This window comes from Arachis ipaensis, chromosome B9 (assembly GCF_059453495.1).
Source record: "Arachis ipaensis isolate K30076 ecotype BB chromosome B9, ASM5945349v1, whole genome shotgun sequence".
Taxonomy (NCBI): Eukaryota; Viridiplantae; Streptophyta; class Magnoliopsida; order Fabales; family Fabaceae; genus Arachis; species Arachis ipaensis.
In genome coordinates, this window is record NC_142444.1 from 147,145,994 (window position 1) to 147,172,357 (window position 26,364).

Below are 26,364 nucleotides of genomic sequence, written 5' to 3' on the forward strand. Positions count from 1 at the left end.
TAAATATTAATTAACTAAAAATTAGTGCACTAAACTTTCTCCTTTATATTTCTCCTAAAAAATCATATATACCTCTATCTTTTTTTTTTCTTTTCCTTGACATGTGTCACTTTTCCTAACGAAACGAAAACAACAGAAAAGTACAAAAATAAAAAAGCATCTTATTAGGAAGAGTTCATTGTTCATAGATATATTACATAGAAGGCAGTAACACCACAAGCACAGTGCAGTATTCACATACACAATGGACAGTCACATGTACTTGTCCTTATTATTATTATGTAGCGTCATGCCCAATCATTACACAACACTTGCAATACCACCTTTCTCAACCTTGAAGCTTTTCCCTAAAATTGAACCAAAAGACCAAGATATTATGTTATTAATTTGTGAGTACTGTCCAGTGGCACCAGAGAACCCTACCCTAACTTGTTCAGGAAGAACAGTGGTCAAATCTATGTCATGAGTGAAGTCCACGTTGTAACCATTACGGTAAGAAGCATAAACTCTAAGAGTCTTGGCATTGGGATCATAGAATATTGTTACCGCCACCGGTTCTCCATTTTGAAAGTCCCATTCAGCGGTAACTTCCGACTTAATAGAGTTCACATCAATTCCGATGTGTTTGTAATCGGGATCCCCGAGATTGAGATTAGGGTACGTATCAAATTCAACAGCAACAACTTTGTCAGATGTGGATTTAAAACCAACGAGCTCTTTGCGCGTGTTGTTGAGCGCATTCGAGGCGCTAAAGAGGCCAAGGTAGCCACCACCGGAGTTAGGAGGGATAGTAGTATCCGGCGAAGCGAGGAAGAAGGTAAGGCCGTCACCCGGGGTATCAGAAGGTGAAGAAATGAGGAAGATAAAGGAGGTGAATATGGATGCTACTCTTCCGGTGGATTTATCGTAGAGCGAAATGGGTTCGGAGTACAAGGCTCGGCCGACACTACCTCCTTGTGGGACGCCACTGCTGTCAACCCTAGTGAGTTGCAAGGCTCCGTTGCTTGAAAAGGAAGTGTCGCCTTGGATGATGAGATTCTCGTTAGTTACTTTGATCGAACCTGTCGAAGAGGAAAGTGGTGACATCCGCTGAGTTCACACTGTGAAGTAGGATGAGGAAGATGGCCACGGAGGCAAGAAGGGGAAGGGATAAGGGTATTTTGGAGTTAGACGCCATGGCTGGTACGTATAAAGTGGAAATAAGTATAACACCGCAGAATAAGTTATGTTTAGTGTGGGTTGCAAGTTTAGTGCTAATTTATTGGGTATATATAGAGTGGGTGACACTCCGTGACAGTAGGTTCAAGGCGCATGATGCATGCAAAACGTTACTTCTGTAAATATTAAAAAAAATGTTACGTGGATATTAAAAATTAATTATTAAATTAATTAATTATATATTTATATATGTAATTTAATTTTTTTAATATATATTTTATATTTTAATGTGTATTTTATATTAATAAATAATTTAAATGATTGATTTTAGTGTATATTTAATATAATTGTAAATATATAATATTAAAAAATATTGTGTATTTTAGAAATTCTAATAGCTGTTAATATATGCGTGTAAGTGAGAATATTTTATTTAAATAAATTAAATAAATATATTAATTATTGAAATAAATAATTTTAAAAATTATTATTAAAATTCGTCCCAAACTTAATTTTCTTTACATTACAATGTAAAGGAGATAATTTTGCATGTATTTTGTCTATATTGTAAATGAGATCAGACATATGCATGTGATACGTATATATTTCGTTTACAGTGTAAATGAGATATGTGCAAAGTTATCTCGTTTAGACGGTAAACGAGATACGTGTTAAATCAATACATTTACAATATAAACGAGATACAATAAGACAAATTTTCAGCAGCGGTAAAAGAATATGTAACCCTTGTCATTCTCTACATACATTTCATATCTTCTTCTCTCCCGTTTATCTCACAAAAGAAGGCAGAAATCGCCAGTAATAGCGTATACATAGTTGTGTGTGTTTACTCCGAATTATCGTATGAGAAATGGCGACAGTAGGTGATATTTGAGTGTGAGAATTCGATATTCTTGTGCACTCGGCGTGTAAGTTCGTTATCCGAGTTGAAGAGTTTGATATTGAACAACCTTGGTGGCATAGGAACGAGGGAGGTCAGAAGGGTGGGGTATAGGTTGCTAGCACTGTTGGGTAATGGAGTTTTTCGATTTCGACTATTTCGACTTCTAGAAGACGAGCATATGCGACTCATGTTTGACATTCAAGGAAGAATAATGGCAGAACAAGTGATGGAGCTGTCTGCCAAGGTTGGAGATGTTGGTGGTGGTGGTTCTATACACTCGACCTATGTGCAAGAAGACCGACCTCTTGCACCACCCATTCATGTTGGCATTCTAGTGGAAGACATGGAGGTGGGTGAGGAAGACTCCGACGAAGAATACGTTGTTGATAGTGATTTTCCTGAAGGGGGCTACGAGGAGGAATTTGTACTAGAGAAGCCCACCGAGATAGCGGTGTGCCATGTTTTGCCTCCGCCCCCCACCCAATTCCGATGCTATCAGATGCGCCAAGTCACTATCATACATTGGATATGGACACCATGCATGAGAGAACTTCGTTTTCCAACACGGGAGAAGAGGATTACAACCTATACAGTGGTGTAGATTTTCAGGTTGGTCACAGATTCAAATGCCGAGATGCATTGATACAGAGTGTGAAGAACTATAGTATTCGCAGTGGTGCTGAGTACCAGGTGATCAAATCGGACCGATTAAAGTACTATGTGCATTGCCGTCAAGCTGCAAATGAGTGTCCATGGAGTCTCCGTGTTGTCCTTCAACAGTACCTCGGATACTGGTGAGTTCAAGTTTAATTGAGGCATACTTACTCATTTATGGTTACTATATATTAATTAGTTTCCAACCATGGTTGTTTTATTTCGTTAGGGAGGTCCGTATGGTTGGTGGAGCGCACACTTGTTTAGCACCCACCATGTTCCAAGACTATCGACAGTTGGATAGCAGTTTTATCTGCAAGGTCATCTTGCGGTTGATACAGTTCTACTCATCCGTCAGTATCCTTGTCCTGTAAGGTGCAGTCCAACAGAGTTATCACTTCAAACCCTCCTACCAAAAGGTGTGGATGGCGAAGCAAAAGGTAATTGCTCATATCTACGGGAATTGGGAGGAGTCATACAACAAGGTGTCAAAACTGCTTCAGGCGCTACAGAGTTGTTTTTCGGAAACTATTTGTGAGCTACAGGCCGTAATCAGGGAGATGATGGCCTCACCCCACGGGAGATGGAACGTGTGGGTCTCCAAAGGCCATCACTCCACGAATGCCGTAATCAGAGAGTTGTTGAAATCTCTGAGAGACACCATGTCGCTGAATCCAGCCTCCCTCAGATACAGGACGATGGCATCGGGTGGAGGAAGCTCACTTGCCGGTTGAGGAGAAAGAGAGGCCTCTGACAAAAAAATATATATTTACAATTATTAAAAAATAAATAATTGGATAGGTCCACTAACAACTCCGCCTATATTACACTTGTGGTACATAGCCGGTCCCAAGCCCGGATAAAGGAGGAGGGTTGTGTTAGGTCTTCGACAACCAACATAAAAACATAGTCGAATCCCATGACATGAATCAAAGACATTATTGTTCTAAAGCTAGGTCGTTGCCCAGAAGCAACGCGCTGTATGGCTCAAGTACGGTGTCAAATGAGCAAGAGCCGCTGCATCAATGCCCGGATGTAGTGTTAAATGAGTAAGAGTTCCCGCGTTTTCGTGAATGGACAAGGGTAAATAAGCTAGTTCACAAAGTAAAAAGTAAAGGTCGGAGTGACAGAAGGTTGAGATTTAGGACATAGAACATAGACACTCTAACAGAAAAATCCATGGAGGTGGTGGACACCATGACAAGGAGAAAGATTAACATTACGTGCCTACAAGAAACAAAATGCGTTGGTGCGAAGGCTAGGAAGTTTGATACATTCGGTGTCAAACTTTGGTATACAGGAAAGGTGAAGAATAGGAATGGAGTTGGTATTATTGTGGTTAAGCAGTGGAAGAAGGACGTAGTGGATGTCAAGGGGGTGGAAGATTGGATCATCTCTATCAAACTTGTGGTGGAGGGAGGTGCTTTCATGTGATTAGCACCTATGCACCACAAGTGGGTTCGGACGAATAACACAAGATAAGGTTTTGGGAGGATCTAGAGAGTTTGGTCCAAGACATACCTTCGGGAGATAAGATTGTCTTAGGAGGAGATTTAAATGGCCATGTTGGAAGAGACGTGACTGGGTATGAAGGTATTCAGGGAGGCCATGGTTTCGGGGTGATCAATGCCGATGGTAAAACTATTTTGGACTTTTCCTCAACCTTTGACCTTCTCATCGCAAATACATGTTTTAAAAAGAGAGACGAACATCTTATAACCTATAAGAGTGGCATGAAAAGTTCTCAAATCGACTTCTTCTTATTGAGGAGAGTCGACCGAAAATTTTGTATTAATTGTAAAACTATCCCGGGAGAGAATTTGACAACACAACATAGGATGCTCGTCATGGATTTGTGCATTGAGCAAAAGTTGAGGAAAAGACATCATACGAAGAACCCAAGGACGAGATGGTGGCGGATGAAAGGTGAGGAACAAAGAAGTTTCCTAAGACGGGTAGGAGAAGAGGCAAAATGGGATGCAAATAGAAGCGCGGAAGAGATGTGGAGGGAGATGGCAGAAGTTATTAGAAGAACAGCAAAAGAAAGTTTTGGTGAATCTAAAGGAATAGAACTAAGAGACAAGGAGTCTTGGTGGTGGAATGCGAGTGTACAAGAAAAGATAAAGATAAAAAGGGAGTGCTTTAAAGAGTGGTCTTTATGCCGCAATGCAGATAATTGGGAAAAATATAAGGCGGCTAAAAAAGAGACAAAAGTGGCTGTAAGTGAAGCAAGAATAAGAGCATATGAGGGTCTCTACCAGTCTTTGGGCACGAAAGAAAGAGAAAAAGGTATATATAGAATCGTAAAGAGCCGTGAAAGAAGAACGAGAGATTTGGACCAGGTTAAGTGCATAAAGGATAAGGATGGAGAGGTGCTGGCTCAAGAGGAGAAGATTAATGAAAGGTGGAAGAGATACTTCTACAAGTTATTTAATGAAGGACATAAGACTCTTCCGAGCCTTGGTCGGTTATGCACAAGGGAAGAAGATCAAAACTTTGACTACTATCGAAAGATTTGAGACTTCGAGGTAAAAGAGGCTCTAAAGCAGATGAAAAATGGCAGGGTAGTAGGACTTGATAATATCCCGATTGAGGTTTGGAATGGCCTTGGAGAAAAAGGCATCAACTGGTTAACCAAGCTTTTTAATGAGATTTTAAGGTCAAAGAAGATGCCTGATGAGTGGAGAAAGAGCACATTGGTACCTATCTACAAGAATAAGGGGGATATACAAAGTTGCGGTAACTATAGAGGGATCAAGCTCATGAGCCATACTATGAAGTTATGGAAAAGGGTGATAGAACGGAGGTTGAGAAAAGAGACACAAGTAACAGAGAACCAATTTGGATTTATGCCAGGCAGATCCACTACCGAAGCGATATACCTGTTAAGAAGGATGATGGAGAGGTATCATAGTAATAAAAGAGACCTACATATGGTGTTTATTGATTTGGAAAAAGCGTATGATAGGGTGCCAAGGGAGGTCTTATGGAAGGTTTTAGAAAAGAGGAGAGTAAGGATCGCATATATACGTGCAATTAAAGACATGTACGATGGGGACACAATTAGTGTGAAGACTTAAGGTGGTGTGACAACGGAATTTCCTATTGGTATAGGATTACACCAGAGATCATCCTTAAGTCCATACCTTTTCACATTAGTCTTGGAAGTACTCACAGAGCACATCCAAGAGCCTGTGCCATGGTGTATGCTTTTTGCCAATAATATCGTCCTTATGGGAGAGTCAAGAGAAGACCTAAATAAGAAGTTGGACTTATGGAGAGAAGCTCTAGAAGTGTATGGTCTATGCGTAAGCCATAGCAAGACAGAATATATGGAATGCAAGTTCAGTCTGAGAAGGGAAAATCCTAATATAGAGGTGAAGATTGGAGAAAACATCCTATAAAAATTTAAAAGTTTTAAATATCTTGGGTGCATCATACAGGATAATAGAGAGATTGAACAGGATGTAAATTATAGGATCCAAACAGGTTGGTCAAAATTCGGAGTGCATCTAGTTTTATATGCGACAAAAAAGTGCCTTTAAAACTTAAAAGTAAATTCTATCGCACTGCTATAAGACCGATTATGCTATATGGTACGGAGTGTTGGGCGGCCAAAGGGGAGCACGAACATAAGCTGAGTGTGGCAGAGATGAAGATGTTGAGATGGATGATTGGTTATACGCGATTGGATAAAATAAGGAACGGGGATATAAGAGAGAGTTGGAGTAATACCCATTGTGGAAAAGATGGTAGAATCGCATCTCAGGTGGTTTGGACATGTGGGAAGAAGACCGACAGAACACCTAGTTAGGAGAGTGGATGAGATGGAAGATGGACAAGGGGTAAGAGGCAGAGGAAGACCTAAGAAGACCATCCATGAGGTGGTCAAACGAGATCTACATGTAAACGGTTTCTCTGTAGACATGATACATGACATAGCTTAATGGCGTCGTTTGATTCATGTAGCCGACCCCACCTAGTGGGACAAGGCTTTGTTGTTGTTGTTGTTGTTTGTTGTTGTTGGATAGGTCTATCAACATAGCAAATTGTCTTTACTATTCTACGCATAATCCTAACAGAATCTTACACGTATGTACAAGCTGGATTTATGCCGACACGACATTCTCTGTGACTATGTATTTTCTTAACTAATATACATTTTCTCATTCCATTACATGAATTTAAAACATTCAATAAAGTTATTAACAATGTAACCAACAAAGTCTGACCTAACTTAATAATCTAATTATCAAATTTGGCTAGTTATTAACTAAATTAATAATTATGTAGTAACAACCTAATACAGAAAAAATAATTAGAGTTCCAAATTTCAATCAGTGACATATTCCTAGTAATACAAACTGTATAGTAGTTCTTACCAAGTATCCTAACTATGGCTACATATATACATATATATTTATACGGGATTGCATAAAAGTTAACATATCAAAACTAACCTCAAAGTCCTTTGTCCCGGCGTAATGCCAAGTCTCATTCAGCTGGTTGATGTCCCGATCACTACCTTCTGTGTACGTCATCATCGTATTACTCGATAATATAGATAGAAATGGGTAAAAAAGAGAAAAAAAGTGATCGAAAAGTTGAAATTGGGGTCTAAAATTTTATTGTCAACGACATATATTTATAGCCGTCGACAAGCTTTATCTCATTTACAGTGTAAACGAGATATGTACAAAAGTATCTCGGTTACACTGTAAACGAGATAAGATTTAGAGACGAATTTCGATAATAATTAAAATTATTTATTTCAATAATTAATATATTTATTTAATTTATTTAAATAAAAAATCCGTGTAAGTGATTGTAGTGTATTTTAGGAATTTTAACTGTCCGTTAATAAATTTATTCGTATTTATTATTTTAAAAAAATGATAAATTAAAGTTAATTATTAAAATAATATAACGTGATTCAACAATAGTTTAATCTATAATATTCAAAATATATAAAATATAGTCACCGAAAAAAAAAAAAAATATATATATATATATATAAAATATTATTATAATATAAATCAACAAAATTTATTATTAATATAAGTGATGATAGATTGGTACTTTTTTGTTGCATGCATGGTGTCCGATTCCGATCACATCATATGGGTATGCAGATTTCTTCTTAGCAAAAATTATTATCCGTAGTCGCGCCCCAGGGGGGTTGTTTTGGGGTGGTTAATGCAGATTTCTTCTTAGCAAAAATTATTATCCGTAGTCGCGCCCCGGGGGGGTTGTTTTGGGGTGGTTAACGCCATAATGACCTTCCCAAATTAATAATTTTACATATAAAATTTTTTTATTTTTATATTTTTGGGAAAAGGAACGGAGTGTTAATGACCTTTCCAAATTAATAATTTTACATGTGAAATTTTTTAATTTTGTATTTTGGTCCTCTCTTAATTTTTTTAGCCTCTTAATTTTTATATTTTAGACTTAGATTATAAATATTTTTTATCTATTATCTATCTTATTATTTATACTAATGTGATAGCCTACTAAAATCCAATATATAATACATAATGAGATTTAAAATTTAGAGTAGATCATCCAATTACTTCATAAACATATTAAATAAGCAAAAAAATTTTACGTGCCTCCTTTTTCTTTTCCTCCTCTTTGTCTTTCTTTTTCTTCTTCTTCTTTTAAATTTACACACACAAGTTCTTCTTCTGCTTCCCTCCTCCTCCTCCTCCTCCTTTTCCAATGTTGCGTCTTCTTCTTTTTCTTTCTCTTTTTCGTTATCATCATCATTACGTATAACACCAACATTTTGCTAACATCTTTACACTACAAGAAAAACATCCATTTAGGTACATTTAAAAAGTGTAGCCAAAAGTAAAAAAAAAATGATGCCTTAGGCTAAGGCTATGCTTTTTCGAGCTACGGAGACGCTTTAGTGGGGGATGCCTATTCCGCCGTTGCCTATTCTTAAAGGCTACGCTTTTCTGCACCAAGGACTACGCTTTTGGCATTTGGGAATAGGAGGAGTGCTAGGGGACTAGCAACTTTTGTATTTCGTAACCATCAATTGGCCATCAATAGTATTTTTAATGGTGTGAGATTAAATCCAATGGTGTGGGATCATTCAATTCTCTTTTGATGGTTAAATGTTGGCTAATTTTTTTAAAAGTTGCTGGCCCCCTAGACTTTCCCTGGAAAGAGGGTGCGCTTTTCAAGTGATGCTGTACAAGACTAAAGGCTACGCTTTTCAGCTTCCATTTTTACCAGAATAGGCTACGCTTTTCAGTGCTACTACATCACCTGTAAAGCGTAGCTACGTTGTATACTATGGCTACTCTTTATAAGTGTAGCCTTAGGTCCCTCATTTTTTTTGTATACTATAGTTACTGTATATAAGTGTAGCCTTAGGTCCCTTATTTTTTTCTGTATATATATATATATATATATATATATATATATATATATTTATATATAATAATAATAATAATAATCTAATAATTATTAATAGAACATAATATTTAGTAATATGATTACATGTATAATAATTCTGCATTTTTTATTAAATAAATTAAATATTATAAAATAAAAATAAATACATAATTATACTAAATATTTTCTTTAAATAATAAAAATGATCTCTAACCAAAATATATTTATAATAATAATCTAAAAATACTAGAATGAAGTTAATTGTGAATATTCATACATCTCACACTAAAATAAGCATAGCCATATCAAAATAACCATACTACCACTTAGAATTTACTACTAATAGTCTACAAAAAACATATCCTACATAAGTATCTTTTAATAAAAGTCATTAGTCAACTAACCATATATGTAACCATTCCCAACATTACTCTATCTTAGCCAATAAACCACAATTAACTTGACGATATTCCGCAATCCATAAATCTCTTTCTCTTGTTTCTGCTACTTGTTCTCCATATTTCCAAGTTTATCCTTCAAAGTTGTCAAAAACTTGTTCTATAATTTGATCATATTCAAAAACTTGTTTATCAATGCATTGTGTACATTTTGAGTGAGTCAAACTTGAATTTTCATTTTTGACAAGATCTAATAGCACAATCATTTCACAACATATTAAGAATGTAGAGCTGACAATATAAAAAAAGAATAAATAAATAAAAGGGTAATTACCGCTTGGAGAAATTACTATCAGAGGTGATAGTGATCTTGTTCTTCTCACGGAAGACAGTGACAGAATCACTAAGAGCACCAACTATGCCACCAACCTTAATCAAAGTATGGAAAAAAGACAAACACAGTAAAATTTGTATCACCAAATAAATAAATAATTACAGATCAATTAAACAAGTGCAGTATCTGAAATAAATAAATGTAGATCCATTATTTTACTTATTTATTTATTGTTAACTTTGAAATCAAGGCTGCTAAATTCCCTTACCCAAATTTTAGAAAAATATATGTTGGTTTGAATGAGGTTGGAAACAAAGGCTATTTATGCAAAATCATACACTCACCCAGATTTATGAACTTGAAATAAATAAATCAAATTAGACATAATAAATAAATTAATAACAGTGACAAGCATACAGAAACCCAGAATCAATCTTATTCCTTTTTGTATGAATTAAGAGTGAAATCAATCAACTACACTAAGCAGCAAAATGCGCACTCATACAAAGCTTTTCGTCAATGGAGGCAACGTTGAGATCTAAAATAGCATTGATCTCTTTCACTTTTTAATGTAGCACAGCACAAAGCAAAAATCAAAGAAAACACAACAAGTGATTTCACTCAGCAATCCCTTGATTTCTATCAAAGATTCTAACAATAGTTTTCTGTGGGCAGCATCTCTCTATAATAAATCCTTCAAGATTTGGTTCTCTCACAAAAATTCCAGAGTTTTAAAATCCATTTTGATCAAAACACAAATCAAATTGCTTAATTGATTAAAGTACTTTTTCGTCCAGCTGCTAGTCTCTCTTGCAGACTGTCATCACATCATATAAGATCTAGAAGAAAAGCCACTGTTTGTTGAGCAATGGGCAGCAACAATAACTGGAAATCTCACAAACCAGTCGCGGCTATCGTCGGTGAAAATCTCACAATAGAAACAAAAATTGGTAATAACAACAAGGTGGTCTACAAGACTTGCATGTTAAGAACATTAACAAGACACATAAAACTATAGAAGCAAACTTCAGGAAGACCTGCGAATATCGAAAAACAAAATAACAAACCTTTTATCAAGACTGTAGGCCCTGGATTTCAAAAATTTATCTTGGCTTATTACGCCTTCTAAAGTCTTTGGAAGAGTAGGAAGTTTGAGTGCCTTAAGTTGTCGTATATCCAAGTAAGTTTCAAAGAAGTACATAAAGATCATAAACCCTGAAAATTGATTAGATGAAAAAAATAAATCAGGTATATCCTATATGTTTCTGACATATAATATTACCACAATCATACACAAATTAAAATAATTTTTAGATGGGGCACAAGACAACTCAAAGTTTCTTTCCAGTTCATTTTAATTTCGTGCAACAGTAACTTGCAAAGTAGTACAACACGAAATGGAAAATCCAAACTGACAATGAGTCCAACTCATTTATTAAACAAATTTTGGCAAGGAACTGGTAGGCAGAAACCATAATACCTGACTTCAATTACTCATCCACAGCCCAGTCAAGGGCTTTCTGAGCTGGTTCGATCAATGGAGGATGCTCGGGGCTAAAGAAATACAGGTCAGATTTTTCAAGTAGCTTTACTATTTTTTTCGGTACTTTGAAAAGAGAAATTCCATTGGCTCTCAAGAATTTTGCAGCTTTACTTGTTCCTAAAAGAATACAAAAAAAATTTATGTTAGTGCTTATGAGTAGAAGAAACACTACTACATAATTGACTTTTACTAACATTTAAAAAATGTTACCAAATCATATTAAAATGTTAGCTATGTATATTAGTAACATTTTAACAAATGTTAAATATACCCTATGTTACTAAAGAGTTTTATTAACATTTTTCTAAAGATTTAATAACATTTAATAAAAATGTTACAATAGACCTTTCTTAGTAACACTTAAAGAAATGTTACAATAAATATATTTTGTAACACTTAGAAAAATGTTACCATAGATATTTTTTATAACACTTAAAAAATGTTACAATAGATATTTTATGTAACACTTAGAAAAATGTTACCATAGATATTTTTTGTAACACTTCAAAAAATGTTACCATAGATATTTTTTGTAACACTTAAAAAATATTACAAAAGATCTTTAGTAACATTTTTTTTACTTATATTATACTATTTTTTATTTTTTATTTATATTATACATAATATAAATATACTAAAATTAATTACTACAACATGAAATATTTCATTAAATTCACAAAATAAAATTTTTATAGCCTCTTTTATTAATCAATAATCATTGTACAAATTTTCTTCGTGATGCAAATAAAATGGAAAAAGAAAAAATACTTATAGCACTTAAACTCTATAAACATTCCATATAAAAAAGAAAAGAAAAAGTGATACTATGTACATAAAAAACTTAGTCCTTATACTAATCCTAGAAAAATGTATTTATCTGCTTGACTAGCTCATCGCTGCGACGACTTATTACCATTCCCTTAAACTAGTCAACCAAGTTCATCTGATGCACATCAAACAAAAAAGCAATAAGAACTCATATAGTGGGCAGAAATAAAACCTGAAAATTTCTACTTTGGCGAGTTAACTGATAAATCACATAGCAATTCTACTTGAATAATTCAGAAGCCAAGTACAAAAGAAAAGCATTTATTAGTCAGCGAGATTTTTATATCTATTAGCAAGATCTATACCTTGTCTATTTCAATATCTGACAATTGATTCAATCCAACAATATAAATATTCATAAACAAGGCAGCTACCACAGCCTGAAACGAAGAAAACTCTAAAATGCATTACTAGACTAGAAGGAAATAACAGAAACTTTTAGCCATTTAAGAGAAACAACACACTTCAGTGGCTCACCTCCAACACACCAGTAAAAAATAGAGGAGATATGTATGATGATTTCTGCACTGCTAGGAGTGACAATGTCTTGGCTTAAGACAGCTGGGTAAGGCATGGCTGAAAGGAGAATCCCAAAGTTGCTCATGGTACTGGTACTTGCTTGACTCCTGCAACTGTAGCAAACAATGAAAAGAATAAAAACACATGCTAAAGCTTGAACTGTTAATCATCATAGCTAGAATGAACAAGACATCCTTACATCACGCATCAGAAAAATGAACCCTCAATCTTAAGACATTTTGAACTCAAAACAGTTATAGTAAAAAACTTTCAAGTTAGATTTTGAAAATAAACAAATAAATACATGCAGCAATTTTCTTAAATTAAGCTGTTAGTTACTAATCATACTGTCAACTAGCAAGCAAAAAACCTCTAGTCTTAATCTAAAATCTAAATGACTATCACATATAGATCGATAATAAAAATGAGATGATGAAAATTTAACGGATGCAAAATATACTTATGATTTTACTCATAAAAAAAAAGCAAAATTACCTCCTTCAGACCAACATTTTGATAAATTTCTGTCAAATTGTTGAAATCTTTGTAGCCAAGCTGGACAAGTTCCTTCACAAAGATTCTAGGAGAGCTTTGAAGCACTTTCAAATCATCAAAAATCAAGTACATGGCTTCTCCTTTAACAAATGCTCCATCCTCATGACGATGAGTAACTTCACTACTGGAATCATTCACCATTATCTTCAGTTCTTTGTCCATCGGGTTCCCACATTTGATGCAAGTAACACCTGAAAAAGCACTTAACAACAAAGAATTACTTCTCTTATAATAATTACTACAATGTTTGGATGTTCCTCAATGAGTTCATGTTAGTGAACTGCAGAAATGATAATCCCACAGAAACTGAAACATGCAAAGAGCAATTGTCATCAAAAGATAGATAATTGAAGCATAGATAGGCTCCAATGAAATCGAAGGTGAAATGAATTAAACGGTTGTAGCTTATACTCACCTACAAGACCAAATAGAATGCAGTGTGCAGCTGCAAAAATAGGTAAGGGTATTGATGCAAAGAAAGCTCCAAATTTTCCTGAAGAGGTATATTGTGCTTTGTAAGAAAAAATCATGAAATAAACTGTCAAAATAAATTTAGTTAAGACCAATGTTGCCCCACAGTTTACTACTCACCTAACATTGAGAAGAATATCATAAAGCCCGCTGAAATTTGAATGACCCTTCAACTTCCAACGCGAGTGCTTCCAAGGAGTCCCACATTCTCTCTGTCATGATCCTAGGAGAATCAAATTTGTGTCCTATAATAGTGAAACTGGAAACTAGGAACATGAAGAATTGCACTTACACAGAAACTGATGAACCAGTTGCGGCTCCTAAAAGTCCATTTAGCAGTATTCCAATTCCCTGCCAGCCAATACCACGGCTTAGAACATGTGAAGGAGGTGGTATTGCACTTGCCAGTCTTGATGCAACTTTGTATGCCCCAGTTGACTGTGAAAGGTTTTCCTAATTTATTTAGTCAACTATGAAGCTCAAGTATTGATACAGAATATGAACATGATATTAGAAATTCCAAGACACCATAATAGTTACTATAAGGAATGAGATCATCTCTAACCCTCTTACTCTTCCTTCTAGTTAACTTAGGAACATTCTTCTTAAGAGGGTGAAATGGTTGAAATGGCATCCTTGAGCCTTTCTTGAGAAGCTTGAAGAAATCACGCCATTGGTTGTTAGCATTTGAACCACCACTTCCTGGTAGAGCCTCGGAATCAGAAGTGCTTGCTTAACAAGTGGTCACCCCATAAGTTGTTCGAATGCTGTCCCGGCAGTTAGGATATCATCATAACTACCTGACTGGGTAATTTTCCCTCCCTCCATCACCTAGAACATATTTTGTGACATTTGACATGAATTAGTCTCTAATATGTAATGGAATATAACACTAAAATTGTATCAAGTGGTCAAGAGAAAGCTAAAGAGTTTAACAAAAATGCTACATCTTGACCCAAAACATTAAAATGAATAACCTATGCTTTGTTTCAAATTTATATCATTCACTTAAGTCAAACTTAACCAATGTGAGATTAAATGACTCACACTTGAAATCTCAAAAAAAATTGAGATACTTTACTAGGATTTTATCAACTTCTGAGAGAAGCTCCACTTGATGAGTCACTAGAATGATTGTTTTTTTCCTAAGAACTGTCATGACACATTCCTGTAATTTCATAAATGTAAAAAACATTAGTTTATTTCAAATATATTAGGCCTATAATTTTGTTGTGATTGAGAATCCAAAGTGAAATCTTTCTTACATTGAATAAATGAGCAGCAGTGTGCGCATCAACTGCACTATGGAATGCCATTTAACCTGTTGTGCATTATCATGAAATGCCATTTAAGGATAAGAAAAAATTTGTAAGATACTAAAATGATAAGGTAAACAATCAAAATAGTTGGGACACTGATCCCTGATCCCAATGAACATTACCTACAATGAAAGAGGGAAGTGTTTTTCAAAGAAAGTGGTTCTGCCCCAACAAAATCCCACTAAGAGAAATGCCTCAAGTTCAAATCTCACTAATCCCTCAATTGAGTTTGATAACACAAATTCAACTCATACTCTTTAAATAAAGCAAGAATAATCCAAAACACATTTGCACTTTTTATGGCATAAAATAAATTCTTTGTTATTCATAATCATTAGTCTCTTTTATTATTAGAATTTCCTTATTTTAATATATAACAGAAACTCAATGAATTCACATCATTTAGGAATATATCTAGGCAAGTTCTATTCAACTTAATTACAAATGAATTTATAGGAATGACCAATAGGTATAAGTGTAACATGTATGGTAAAAGAAAGTATAACATGCATACTGATTAGATCTGCATATGAATCTATCTCTTTTTTTGCTTTCTCAATTAAACCAGCTTTGGAATATGAATCTATCTCTTTTTTTTGCTTCCTCAATTAAACTCAAGACCGTGTTAGCAAGGATGGAACGAGATCAGGTTTTTCCTAAAAAATAACCAAATGTCAAATAAGGAGAATAATTATGATGGAACAATCTAGCTTGAGATTAGAACATTTAGGCTTGTAAGCCACAGTTGCAACAATCACATTAGGTTAAGCACAAAAACAAATTCTAAGAAAGAAAAAAAAATAGAGAGAAACAAGTGCAAAAAATTGAATATGAACTATAAGGATTGAAAGATTCAGATCTCAATTGAAATCAGCAAGGGATGGAAAATTAAAATCAGATTGAATCGAATGAATTAAAGAAAAGAGAAAATCCTTACCAAAATCGGGATTGAAATCGAGAAAAAGAATTGGAATTTGGAGAATGAGTCACGCTGAGATCATAAAGCCTTGACTGAGAAGAAGAATATGATCTGATTGAGGTTAATAATTGGGATAAACTTGATTGAGAAGAGAACAAAAATTCGATCGGTAAGAAGTGGAGAGTGAACAAAATGTGATGAAAGTGGCTCTATTTTAGACCCGTGAAATATGACAAAAAAAAGAGAATCATCACCCCCTTGGTATATTTGGTGACATTTCTATCTGAATTTTTTTTAAAATATCTTTTCTAATATTTATGAAATAAATGTTGCTAAAGGTGTAATTTTATTAGTATAGCTAACATTTTAAAAATATTACATAAAAAGTGTTAGTAAATGTCTAAACTCCAGTAGTGAAAGGCACAGAGCTATAAATTTAGAAAATGGATTCATTCAACTTCATGAAATCAAGATGGAAGGACATTTCTTTCTGATCAGCGCTAAGACAGCACACACTTCAGGATTTCTGTTTAAGACTGAAGTTGGAAATCAAATTTCATTCAGTATCCAATCCAAATTCTGACCTGACCTTCCCACGATCTACAACCATCAAATTTTACCATTGCATTTTTATTTATTCAAAGAAGATCATATTGCTCTTGTTTCAAATACTGCAACAAAACTCTACATCATTCTAACATCCTCGCACTTGGTTCTTGCACAAAATAACCAAATACCTTAAAACATAACTTCGATACAAGTAATTCCCAAAGAGGAAACATATGAAGCAAACGGTAATGCAATTGGATAAGTTCACTGCCAGTAGCATTAAGCAAGCTACAACTGAAATTTATAAGACACAATTATGCATTCAATCAATGGATACTGCACAAGTCCAGTGGCTGAATCACAGCCTTCATGGCAAAACACAAATCAAGCATGGTATCACTATATATTACTGAAATTTCAAAAGGCATCCAATTACAACAAGTTAAGTAAGTGGTATTGATTAGCACCTGACATGTTAAGTAAGTGAATAAGTGTGAGTATCAAAATTGTTTAAGGTGGAGTTAATGTCAAAAATAAAAACCAGACAAATTGATTTCACAATTTATATATTACATGCAAACTTTTTATTTTACTTATTTATTTATTGTTAACTTTTTATTTCTTTTTTTGCAATTTGCATAATTCTATTCTCTATTATCATAAATTCAAATTTAAAAACTATATTTGGATCTACTAAGAGTAAGAAACCAAATTTAGAAACAAAAAAATGATTCAAGGAAAATCTGATAATGCAGGAAACAAGTGCTGCTAAATTGTCAAAAAGCAAGCTGCGTGAGAACTTGAACAAACTACAGGTAAAATATTTTGGTTTAACACAAAAATGCAGAACACAAAAAGAGAAGCATGTTCTTCATTTTTCACATTTCACTGTAAGGACACTATTCTATTCTTTATTAGAAGGTAGGATAAACATAAAAAATTACTAATCTAACAATACTCACTAATCTGTTAAACCACGCATCTTCATCAACAACAACATGCATGTTATCAAATCACAATTCGCAAACCCATATTTCACAGATTAAAACCCCCAAATTAAAACTCCTAAAATCGGAACCCTAAACCTCTGAAATTTCATAACCAAATAGAAATCAATACATACATATTCAATGATGTGAGCACAGAGAAGACGATGATGAGAAGAACGGTGAAGAAGGGCGATGGTCAGTGCAGCAATAGTGACGATCAACAGCGACGGTGACTGGCGGTGAGTGGTTACTGGGTGGCGACGATCACCAGCGACGGTGAGAAATTGAGAATGGCGAAGGTGAGGGTTACAGAGATGATGATTGAACTAAAAGGGGAAGGACGATGAGAAGCACAGAGATGACGATGTTGAGGGCGGCACAGCTCAATGCAGGAGGGCGAAGAGGAGCGACAGTCAGTGGCGATGTGGTGAGTGAGGGTGGTGAGTGGTGAGTGTGTGGCGATGTGGCGATAGTGAGTGGTGCGTGTGGTTCTTCACGATGGTAAGAGGGTTTCAGAAAGGGGATAAAGGCATTTGATAACAAAAATTTCAGAGAGGGTTTCAGAGAGGGTTCTTCGCGATGATGAGTGATGAGCTTTGGAGGGAACAAAAATTTCATTAAGTGTTGTGAGTTTGCTTTCGATCGGGAAAAAGAGGAAAAGCACTCATTAGGCATCACTTTTGAAGCACACCCAAAACTTAACAAATAGGCTACCCTCAAAAAATGCTCTCTTTGATACAAAAAGTGGACCCATAGATATCAACATACGGCTACGCTTTATAAGTGATTTCTATAATACCTAAGGCTATACTTTTTAAATGATGCCAAAATTGTGTTTCCTTTTCTCTTAAAAATAGGCAACACTGAGAAAAGTGTAGCCTATTCATAGAATAGGCTACACTTTTCAAATGTAGCTTGTAACACCCTACCACACTGAGCTTTACGCTCAAGCCGTAAAACAAAGGTGGTGTGGTATTATGACTTCTACAACATAATGTATACGTATAATAGCAGAAAGAGTATAATATACAAGGAGCCTTGAAGAATAGATGAAATAAAAGTCGCGGAATAAAATCGCAACGCTCAAGAAACAAGTTAACTTGCGTGCTAAGAAAACTATAACTATCGAACATAAGATACTAAAAGTAGGAATAGAGTGCCAAAGATACAAAATAACAAGCTCCTAACTCAGCCCGTGAAGTCAAGGCTGGCCAGAGAATATTTACACAGATATATATATATATATATATATCCAAAACCCGAATGTACATAAACAAAGTCTTGTTTCTCCATAAGCTTCTAAGAGGATCAAAAGGAACAAGTTATGCGGAGAGAAAGCTAAGTACATATATAAACAACACTATACAACAAAATAACCCGATAACCACTTCGCTTCAAAAGTCCAGATGCCTCTCGACCTGCATCTGAAAATCAACAACACAGTATGGGATGAGAACCAGAGGTTCTCAGTATGGTAAAGGTGCCACACACATAAGATATAAGGTCCTGGGAATGCCAGAGGCAATCCTAGAACGCCGACATTCAGATTATAGAGCTTAAAGTATTAAACAGAAGCCATAAAAAGTGGTTTTTTAAAAGTATCTAAGCCTAACTTCACTTAATCTTAGATCTAAGTCCCATACTGCCATTCCTCCATACCTCTATCTCCGTCAGTATTTCACAGACAAATAAACAGATAAAGGCAAACACAAGAAGGGTACAAATACTGCAGGTAACAAATATACATTTAATATGGCAAGCACACTTAGGCACACCCAATTAATACACAAACAAGTAATTTAAGTAGTATGCACATGATGCATGCCTGTCCTATGGCTGATGAGTCTCATCTGTCGGTTATCAAGCCAACCTGACAAGTCCAATTTGCTAAACCTTTGGACTGTCCCCCGACGTGCATCCCCATGAGTCTATGCATAGCTTTTACTCATGCATATATCAAATCGCTCAATGGGGGTACTATTCTTGGGAATTTATAAGTGCCCGGTCACCCTTACGTCGTAGGGTCAACAGAGTATCGAGTTCTTAACCTGATACACGTGGTGGCAAGCCACGGTACTTTACCCAGGGAGTCTCGTATCTCATATCATTTAATCATTCAAGCCAAGTATCATACATGATCATCCGTAACATTTCATAATCAATTCATCATTTTTCAGCTTTACTTCACCTCCAAGTTATCCCCATTTCCTAGCTTCATCTGATTATCAGGTTTAATACTACTTTTTGTGACTAAAGGAATGAAAATAGAGGTTTTAGAAGTTTGAAATAGGGTTTAAAACTCAAAAATCATGTTTGCTGGAACAGGGGCCACGCGTACACGTGGGAGAATAAAAATTGCAGCTTGCGTGCGCGTCCCTTTGTCATGCGTATGCGTAGGTGAAAACTTCATGTCACGCGTGCGCATGGGTCATGTGTGCGCGTGGACATGCATGTTGGTCAACTACACGTACGCATGGGGCTATACGCGTATGCACAGTTGAAAATTTCATGCCACGCGTATGCGTGGGTCACGCGTACGCGTGGACGTACGTTCTCCAAAAAAAAAAAACAGATCACCCAGAGAGCTACATAATCAGGAAATGTCACATGCATAACCACATATTCCACACCAAAATTTTCGATGGGCATAACTCAATCGTTTTAAATCGTTTTTCTTCTATTCTTCGAACGGCATAAACTTTACGAACCCAATTTTTATTTAAAACAAGTTGGAATCAATTTGGGGTTCCGAAAGCCAAATTATATCCCACCGAAGTTCAGCCCAAAACCAAAGTTCTACAAACCTCATAAACCTCATTTCATTCAAAAATCTCAATTTCCATTCATAATCATACCTACAATTCTCAACATAACAAATCCTTCTTTATCATCAAAATAACCACCATAACAATCTATTCCTTAAATAAACAGTAATACACATACATTTTCCTAAAATCCATCAAACATTACCAACCAACCAACAAGCATCAAACCATAATAATTCATCAAATCACTAATTATCCAACAAGCCAAATCAAATATGTCTATTGTCAAGATGCTAAATATTAAATATACACCTGCATTCCAACTTATCCTATGGTCATCTAGCCTAAGTTTTCACAAAACATTATATATTAAATGCAAGAAACCTAAACTATACCTTGGCCGGTTTTCTCGTAGTAATCAAGGTGACTTATAAAAACCAACACAGCCCCAAAAACCTCAAGAAAACAGCTTCCTCCAAGTTTCGTTATTCATAATTTCAAGCTCCAATTATTTATTCACAACTGTTATGGTGGGTAACCAGAGATTAGTGGGCCGGATGACGTTGGTTGGCCCAAACGCGTGAGGGAGGTGGCTATCGAGTGCACCTGAAACTCGGTGTTCCTCCGTCCGACTTGTGCGTGTGGAAGAATGGGGGGTGGTACCTGCAATGACGCTCCAATGCCTAAGTTAGCTAGAGTGTGAGCAAGTTGAGAATGTATTGGGACTTAGTGATACCTGAGGGATGTCAGGGTATTTATAGTGGTGAACCAATAACCACCGCTGAAGTAGTGCCACCTTTTTAGGTGGATAACCGTTCCCATATCTTAGGGAGGTTAAGATATGGCTCTATGAAGTGGTTAGAGAGTTTCTAGGGGCAGTTACTCATTCGAATGAGTGTTATCTGCCAGCTAACCCTCGTATCCGACTTCTTTGGAGCAGGTCGTGTTCAGTACCGACTTCTGGGGATGAAGGCTAGTACTGGGGAGGGCCAACCCCTTTGGGTTGGGCTTCTTTGCTTGGATCCTGGGCCCTATTTATTGGGCCAGGGTATGAACAGTGCCCCTACTCGAGCCCAATTTATTTTTAAGAGTTGGGTTCGAGTATTCAACTCGGGGTCATAGCCGATTTGTAAGAGGACCGACGTGATGGTTTGAAAACCGACGTGATTTTTCGTGACCTTTTGGTTCTGACAATTACGTCCAATCAAGCGTTGTGTCTGTTAGGGGTGTGCATAGGGATTTAATAGCCTTGGTAACGGTGCATCCTCATTAATGATTGCCCCGATTTTACCATTATGCCCCTAACGTTCTTATAAATATTTTCCCTCTCTTTCGTTGTTTCGTTTCTGCGATCTTTCAAATTTTCCTTGTATCCGTTCGTGCTGCGTTCTTGCGTCTTCGAAGGCTTTTGCTTCCAACCCTTATTTCCGGATAAAGGTTAGTTCTTTAATATGCCTTTGTAGATAAATTTGATTTGTAGACTTTAGTTTCGCATCCTCCTCCCTTTAGAGACCATGTTGGTGATTTTTCTTTTCCCCTTGTAGGTTTTGTTACCCCCTTTTTTTATAAAAAGAAATGGCTTCTGTAGATGCTCTCTCTCATTGGGTTGATGTTACGGTCTTAGGGGAGGAGCCCTCAGTCGATTCTGAGTTCATTACCAACCTTCGCACTCATCACAGAATTTGCACTTCTGAGGATGACGAACCAAAATATGAATTGGTAGTCCCGGGTCCTGAAGACCGGGTTTGTTTTGGAAGAGTCGATGAGGCGGCCCCTCATTTTTTCTTTATGTATGAATGCATGATCACCCGTTTGGGTGTTTTTCTTCCTTTTTCAAATTTTGAGATATCTGTTTTGCATCACTGTCGAGTCGCTCCCACCCAGCTTCACCCCAACTCTTGGGGTTTTTTGAAAATTTATCAATTTATCAGCCAAGTTTTAGAGTTCCCGACTTCTTTAAAGATTTTTTTCCATCTTTTTCATATGACAAAACCCTTCAGTGGGCTAAACAATAAACAACAGTGGGTGTCGTTCCGAGCCATACAAGGTCGGAGACTTTTTACCCTTTTTGACGAGTCCTTTCATGACTTCAAGAACTACTTTTTCAAAGTGCAAGCTGTAGAGGGTCACCATCCCTTTTTCCTGGATGATCATTCTTCTCCCCGATTCCCTTTATATTGGCTGGAGGCCTCCCCTTGCGAGAAATATGGTCTGGATGACTTAAATAAGGTAGAAGCAGCCATTGTGGGGTTCCTCCGAGAAGCGTGGGGGAGGGCCCCATACTTGGATACTAAAAAATTTCTCCAGGGGTCGCCGACCTTTGTTCAGTCACAATTAGGTAGCTTTTTGCGTTTCTTGCTTATTTCCGACTTGTAATTTCTTTTACCGACTTTGTCTGATTTTAGCTACCATTTTGTTTTTGCAGAGATGGCAAAGAAAAACGCTCAAGAGTCTTACCAGAGGGTTCAGGAAGCCAAGGCAAAGTCTCGAGCCAGGTCTGGAGGTGTTAGGACGGTTGTCTCTCCCCCTCCTCCTCCTCGGAACGTTGGGACTCCCTCTCAACCTATTGTAATTTCTTCCTCTGCTTCCTCTCTGCCACCCCCTTCCGTCCGACCTACTCCCGAACCAGAGCCAAAGAAGCGCAAGACCTTAGAGTCTGGCGCTTCTGGTGAGGCGGACGCTCTTGCGTTCGTTCGAAAGAACATCTATCCTCATGCTCGTATGAGTATGGATGATGTTTCTGTTCGGCACTACCTCACTACTGTGGTTGAGGAGAGTCTCAAGACGGCGGGGGTTTGTGGCAAACTCTTGGATATATTCGAGAAGACTCCCATCAGCTCTTTAGGGACGACCTCGAGGGTCGAGGAGCTGGAGGGTAGGCTTCGTATATATCAGGAGCATGAGAAGGAGTTGGAGGGGAAAGTTGCCAAACTGACGGAGGAGAGGGACAGCCTCAGAGAGAAAGGGAAGAAGTTGCAAGCCCAATGCAACATGGAGATGGATTTGAGGAAAGCAGCGCAAGCCAGCTACAACAGTTTGTTTGCTAATCTTGTGTCTGTAAAAAATGACTTGCTGAACGCTCGGAAGGCCTATACCGAGTTGGAGGACTCTATTGCGGATGGTGCTGATGAGGCCTGGAGGATTTTCAAGGAACAGGTCGGAGTTATTGCTCCTGACTTGGACCTTTCTCCTTTGGACCCTGATAAGATTGTTATTGATGGTGCCATCGTGGATCCTCCTGTCCCCATAGTGGAGTCTGAGTCTGATTTAAAGACTCGGGGGCAGAGGATCATAGAGTCCCCTCCTCACTCTAAGGACGCTCCGAGTTCTTCTACCGTTCCTCCGACTTCATCTTCAACTCCTGCTCCTGGCGTTCCCCCTGACTCTACTGGTGGTGATCTTCTAAAAAAGTGATTTTTGGCTATCGGGGCCCGGCCTGTGGGCCCCTCTTTTTTAAACTCTATATATTTATTTGTTGGTGTTTTGAACAATTTTTTGGCCTTTTAAGGCCGTAAACAAAACAGTAATGCCCCTTTTTTAATAGGGGTTTAATTTAGCGTTAAATAAATGCCCTTTTTGGATAAGGGCTTTGAGTTACCTTATGCGCGCATGCTTTTCGTGGTTCCTTTGACTCTTTGATCTTTTCTGGAGGAAACCTTTTCTTTGGGACTTGCCTGCTTTTCTGAATTTCCTTGATTCTCAAGGCAGCCTTTTTCTTAGTTTTTCCTTATCTCTTTTTGTTATTTCTAGTACTCAATTTTGTTTTATTGAGTTTTTCGTGACTTAGGCTACTTTTGCGATTCATTTTAATTTTACTCGGTTTCGCATTCTGCCTTGTGAGTCGGACTGATCCCGAGTTTATCATGATCGACTTCTATAGCCTCTTTACACCGACTTGTACCTCGTCGTTTTATCCTGACGACCATCTAGGTCGGTTCATGGGATTTTTACGTTTTGTCGAGCTTAAATCGGCGCGTTTCGTAGAAAGAAAATAAAAAGGGAATTCTGAAAGAGATATTTAAAATGAAAGAGTTCTTTATTAATTGAGGAGGTACCTTATTGCTACTAAGGGCTTTTGCTAATTTATTTCCCTTAGCCCCTACTGTGATGCCTCGTTAAAAACCCTTCTTCAGAAAAAACCCTTTGATTCTGGGAAAAAATCATGAAGCTGGGAAAAGAGTACATCAGGGAGTAGAGTTTGCTTTTAACTGTAGTACCTTTTCATATTACAAGCATGCCATGACCTTGGTAACTCGGTGCCGCCTAAGTCGGTCACCTTATAATAGCCTTTTCCTAAGACCTCCTTGATTTTGTATGGTCCTTTCCAATTGGCGGCGAGCTTTCCCTCCCCAGATTTGTTGACCCCAATGTCGTTTCTGATTAAGACTAAGTCATCTGGGGTGAAACTCCTTCGAATGACTTTTTTGTTGTACCTTGTAGTCATCCTTTGTTTCAATGCTGCTTCTCTTATCTGAGCTTCTTCTCGGACTTCAGGGAGCAAGTCGAGCTCTTCTTTATGTCCCTGTATATTCCTGATCTCGTCGTGGAAAATCACTCTTGGGCTTTGCTCATTGACCTCTATTGGGATCATGGCTTCTACGCCATAGACTAGTCGGAAGGGTGTTTCTCCAGTGGCGGATTGGGGAGTTGTTCTGTAAGCCCATAATACTTGTTGGAGTTCTTCAGCCCAAGCCCCTTTCGCGTCTTGTAACCTTTTCTTCAGCCCTGCCAGAATGACTTTGTTGGCTGCTTCGGCTTGCCCATTGGCTTGTGGGTGTTCCACCGAGGTGAACTGGTGTTTAATTTTCATACTGGCTACCAGGCTTCTAAAGGTGGAGTCGGTGAACTGGGTTCCGTTATCTGTGGTAATGGAATAAGGTATCCCATACCTTGTGATTATATTTTTGTAGAGGAACCTCCGACTTCTCTGTGCAGTGATGGTGGCCAGTGGTTCTGCTTCTATCCACTTTGTGAAGTAATCTATTCCCACTATTAGGTATTTAACTTGTCCTGGCGCCTGGGGAAAAGGACCTAACAAATCCATTCCCCATTTTGCAAAGGGCCATGGAGAAGTGATACTAATGAGCTCTTCTGGGGGAGCCACGTGGAAATTTGCATGCATTTGGCGTGGCTGGCACTTTTTCACAAATTCTGTGGCATCTTTCTGTAAGGTTGGCCAGTAAAATCCAGCTCGGATCACTTTCCTGGCCAATGACCTGGCTCCGAGATGGTTCCCGCAGATTCCGCTATGTACCTCCTCCAACACCTCGGTGGTTTTTAAGGTCGGTACACACTTTAACAATGGTGTTGATATCCCCCTTCTGTAGAGAACATTTTTCACCAAAGTATAGTGTTGTGCTTCCCTTCGGATTTTCTGGGCTTCTTTTTCCTCCTTAGGGAGGATGTCGAATTTTAGGTATTCGACTAAGGGGTTCATCCATCCGAGGTTTAATCCGACCACTTCAAAGACTTCTAGTGTGTCTTCTGTTTTTACCACTGAAGGTTCCTGGAGGGTCTCTTGAATCAAGCTTCTGTTATTTCCTCCTGGCTTGGTACTTGCTAGCTTGGATAGGGCGTCTGCTCTGCTGTTTAGATCCCGAGTTATGTGTTTCACCTCGGTTTCTGCAAAGCGCCCCAGGAGCTCCGAGGCTTTCTCCAAGTACCTTTTCATAGTTGGGTCTTTTGCCTGGTATTCCCCACTTATTTGGGAGGTCACCACCTGGGAGTCGCTGTATACCATCACTTTCGTGGCGCCGACTTCTTCAGCCAGCTTCAATCCTGCGATCAAGGCTTCGTATTCTGCCTGATTATTTGAAGCTGGGAATTCGAACTTGAGGGAAACTTCTATCTGGGTTCCCCTTTCGTCTACCAATATTATGCCTACGCCGCTTCCTGTTTTATTGGAGGACCCATCCACGTAGAGTTCCCAGGTAGTCGGTTTGTCCTCTTGATCCCCTGCATATTCAGCGATGAAGTCGGCGAGGCACTGGGCTTTAATCGCCGTCCGAGTTTCATACTTTAAGTCGAACTCGGAGAGCTCTATTGCCCATT

At 37.4% G+C, this 26,364-nt stretch overlaps 2 protein-coding genes and 2 pseudogenes across 2 annotated transcripts; 2 read left to right on the forward strand and 2 right to left on the reverse strand.

Annotated features, from left to right (window-relative positions):
- Positions 1–260: 260 nt before the first annotated feature.
- Positions 261–1,192, reverse strand: LOC107619665 (lectin pseudogene; annotated as a pseudogene).
- A 1,081-nt stretch (positions 1,193–2,273) lies between these two features.
- LOC110266953 (uncharacterized) lies at positions 2,274–6,663 on the forward strand (annotated as a pseudogene).
- Positions 6,664–12,757: 6,094 nt separating this feature from the next.
- LOC107618764 (uncharacterized) lies at positions 12,758–14,406 on the reverse strand. The gene is made up of 6 exons (XM_021110584.2): positions 14,346–14,406; positions 14,065–14,225; positions 13,893–13,984; positions 13,717–13,794; positions 13,242–13,503; positions 12,758–12,859 (listed from the first exon to the last, which is right to left on the reverse strand). Exons 1-6 carry the CDS (start codon positions 14,404–14,406, stop codon positions 12,758–12,760), a joined length of 756 nt encoding a protein of 251 aa, XP_020966243.1.
- Positions 14,407–17,906: 3,500 nt separating this feature from the next.
- On the forward strand, positions 17,907–23,727 carry LOC148546716 (uncharacterized). The gene is made up of 2 exons (XM_088499323.1): positions 17,907–17,988; positions 22,739–23,727. The coding sequence occupies exons 1-2, from the start codon at positions 17,907–17,909 to the stop codon at positions 23,725–23,727; spliced, it is 1,071 nt and encodes a 356-aa protein (XP_088355449.1).
- The last annotated feature ends 2,637 nt before the right edge of the window (positions 23,728–26,364 follow it).

What these genes read in the sequence shown, in the direction of transcription:
- LOC148546716 (XM_088499323.1), top strand. Translation starts at nt 17,907, where the DNA reads ATGACGATGTTGAGGGCGGCACAGCTCAATGCAGGAGGGCGAAGAGGA. An exon ending in CGATGTGGTGAGTGAGGGTG is followed by an intron (nt 17,989 to 22,738) that starts GTGAGTGGTGAG and finishes TTGTTTTTGCAG; the next exon opens with AGATGGCAAAGAAAAACGCT.
- LOC107618764 (XM_021110584.2), bottom strand. Translation starts at nt 14,406, where the DNA reads ATGCCATTTCAACCATTTCACCCTCTTAAGAAGAATGTTCCTAAGTTA. An exon ending in CATTCTATTTGGTCTTGTAG is followed by an intron (nt 13,504 to 13,716) that starts GTGAGTATAAGC and finishes TTTGTTGTTAAG; the next exon opens with TGCTTTTTCAGGTGTTACTT. An exon ending in AAAATGTTGGTCTGAAGGAG is followed by an intron (nt 12,860 to 13,241) that starts GTAATTTTGCTT and finishes TGTTTGCTACAG; the next exon opens with TTGCAGGAGTCAAGCAAGTA.